The sequence below is a fragment of the Morone saxatilis genome, unplaced genomic scaffold (genome assembly GCF_004916995.1).
Source record: "Morone saxatilis isolate NCDOM2014 unplaced genomic scaffold, NCSU_SB_2.0 Contig23, whole genome shotgun sequence".
In the NCBI taxonomy this organism is placed as follows: domain Eukaryota; kingdom Metazoa; phylum Chordata; class Actinopteri; family Moronidae; genus Morone; species Morone saxatilis.
Window position 1 is genome coordinate 185,419 of NW_023339796.1, and position 1,776 is coordinate 187,194.

Sequence of the window (1,776 nt, forward strand, 5' to 3'; positions counted from 1 at the left end):
TGTTTTAGGTGCACAAAGTCCTTCAAAAGATCATATGGGTACACAAATTAAAGTACAGAAAATATGATTTAGTAACTACACCAACTCGTTTCTCATCGGCAGGCATCAGATTTTCAAACTAAAAATATATGGTTGCCAGGGGAACACTCCAAAACTAGATTTAAACAATCCCTCACCAACTTTAGCAAGATTTGGTAGCTGTCATGTACATTATTATTGGCTCCAACACTTCTTCTCTTCTTACTTCCCTTAGTCCATTTATACAAATTTGAAGGATGTGCGTCTATAATATTAACAGCACCCAAGCACCCTTGGCAAGTGGGAATGAGACACTGGATGATGCATAGCAAAAAAGGTCATTGAAATGTTGAGCGGTTGAGGGGTTCTGACTAATCAATACTCTTGTTTGTTACTCCAGCCCTTTTTTCCTTAAAAAGTTTTGACTTATTGATATCACTAATTATGCCACCACTGACCTTCCTCCTGTCGCTGTACTATAGAATCTAATGCTGTACTCTAACAGATTGACCAACGATTTTGAAAAACTGATCAATTTCTATTTGTGGTAATTTGTTTACTGAGGCTGAGGAAAAATGGTTAGATAAGCAATTATCATTAAACTAAAGGAGAAAAACAAACCCCAGCGGACAGTAGATTATGGGGAAAGCACACAGTTTGTCCAATGGGCATAGGAGCATTACAGTGAGGAATCTGTCCTTGGAGAAGGTCAACCACATTCAGGTTTGGGCCCAAGGCTATACTAATATCGAGGCTATTGTCTGTGTGTGTGTGTGTGTGTGTGTCGTGGTCTGGTGGTGTGTGTTGGTGTTGGTGTGTGTGTGTGTGTGTAATGCGTTGTTGGCGCTCTCGGGGTTCAGATGTGGGTCATGATGTTCCTGTATGTTTTTCTGCTGGACTGCTGTGAACCCAGAGACCTCCGGAGTGTGTGGGCCACACCAGAGAGATCTCACAGTCTGATCGTCGGTGTCACACCCAGAACTGTGGACACTGGTTGAACCAGCAGAGAGCAGGTGGAGGCACCGGCTAAATCCTGGTCTGTTTATGTGAAACAGACAAGTAGTTTTTTAAGTTAGCGAGTAAGATAAAGCTCAGACCGTATTAAAACTGCAGTAGATTAATATGATGCTCTGTCAGTCTGCTGGGGAACAACCAACATTTAGCCGGGGAAGCGGGCAGGTGTTGAATATTTGGAGGTGACGCCAGAACTCACAACCTCACTGAAGGAAGACATGGGACAGCGTTTAGGTGCACTAAAGCTGTCCCATGGGTGCAGCTCGGGGCTCAGTGGAGTCTGGTTGTGATTTCTGGTGTCGCTGTTCACCGCAGGGCAGAGAGCAGCCGGGAGATCCCTGAGTCAAAGCTGTTCATTGGTGTTTTTTAATCCAAAGTCTGGCAGAAAAACATACAGGCAGCACAGCAGGTGAGTTCACTTCACTTCTTCATGGCTTCTCCCTGTCTTTTATTTTGAAAACCCCCAGAGGAAGTGAAGCTGTGATGTTTGTGTTTGTGTCTGCAGGAGCTTCATAGCGGAGATGCAGCTGTTTGTCAGACAGCTCGGCAGAAGTAAGAGACTCAAACATATTTTCTTCTGAATACGCGTTGTGTGCATCTTAAAGGTTGTTTATGAAGTTCACTTTCTCACAGCAGAGAGACAGCAGTGTTTCCACCTGTCACCAACTCTGGTTTGTTCACAATAAATCCTTGATTCACTGACTTCATGTAAAAATATAGAACCTTTAGTTTAACCACAAACAG

The 1,776-nt window shown here is 43.5% G+C and overlaps 1 protein-coding gene across 1 annotated transcript in view; it reads left to right on the top strand.

Annotated features, from left to right (window-relative positions):
- dhx9 (DEAH (Asp-Glu-Ala-His) box helicase 9) overlaps positions 1-1,776 on the top strand; it is a 7,571-nt gene that overhangs the window by 2,264 nt on the left and 3,531 nt on the right. Inside the window, exon 7 of the mRNA XM_035670295.1 lies at positions 1,538-1,584. Coding sequence (XP_035526188.1) covers positions 1,538-1,584 — 47 coding nt within the window. The remainder of the gene's footprint in view (positions 1-1,537; positions 1,585-1,776) is intronic.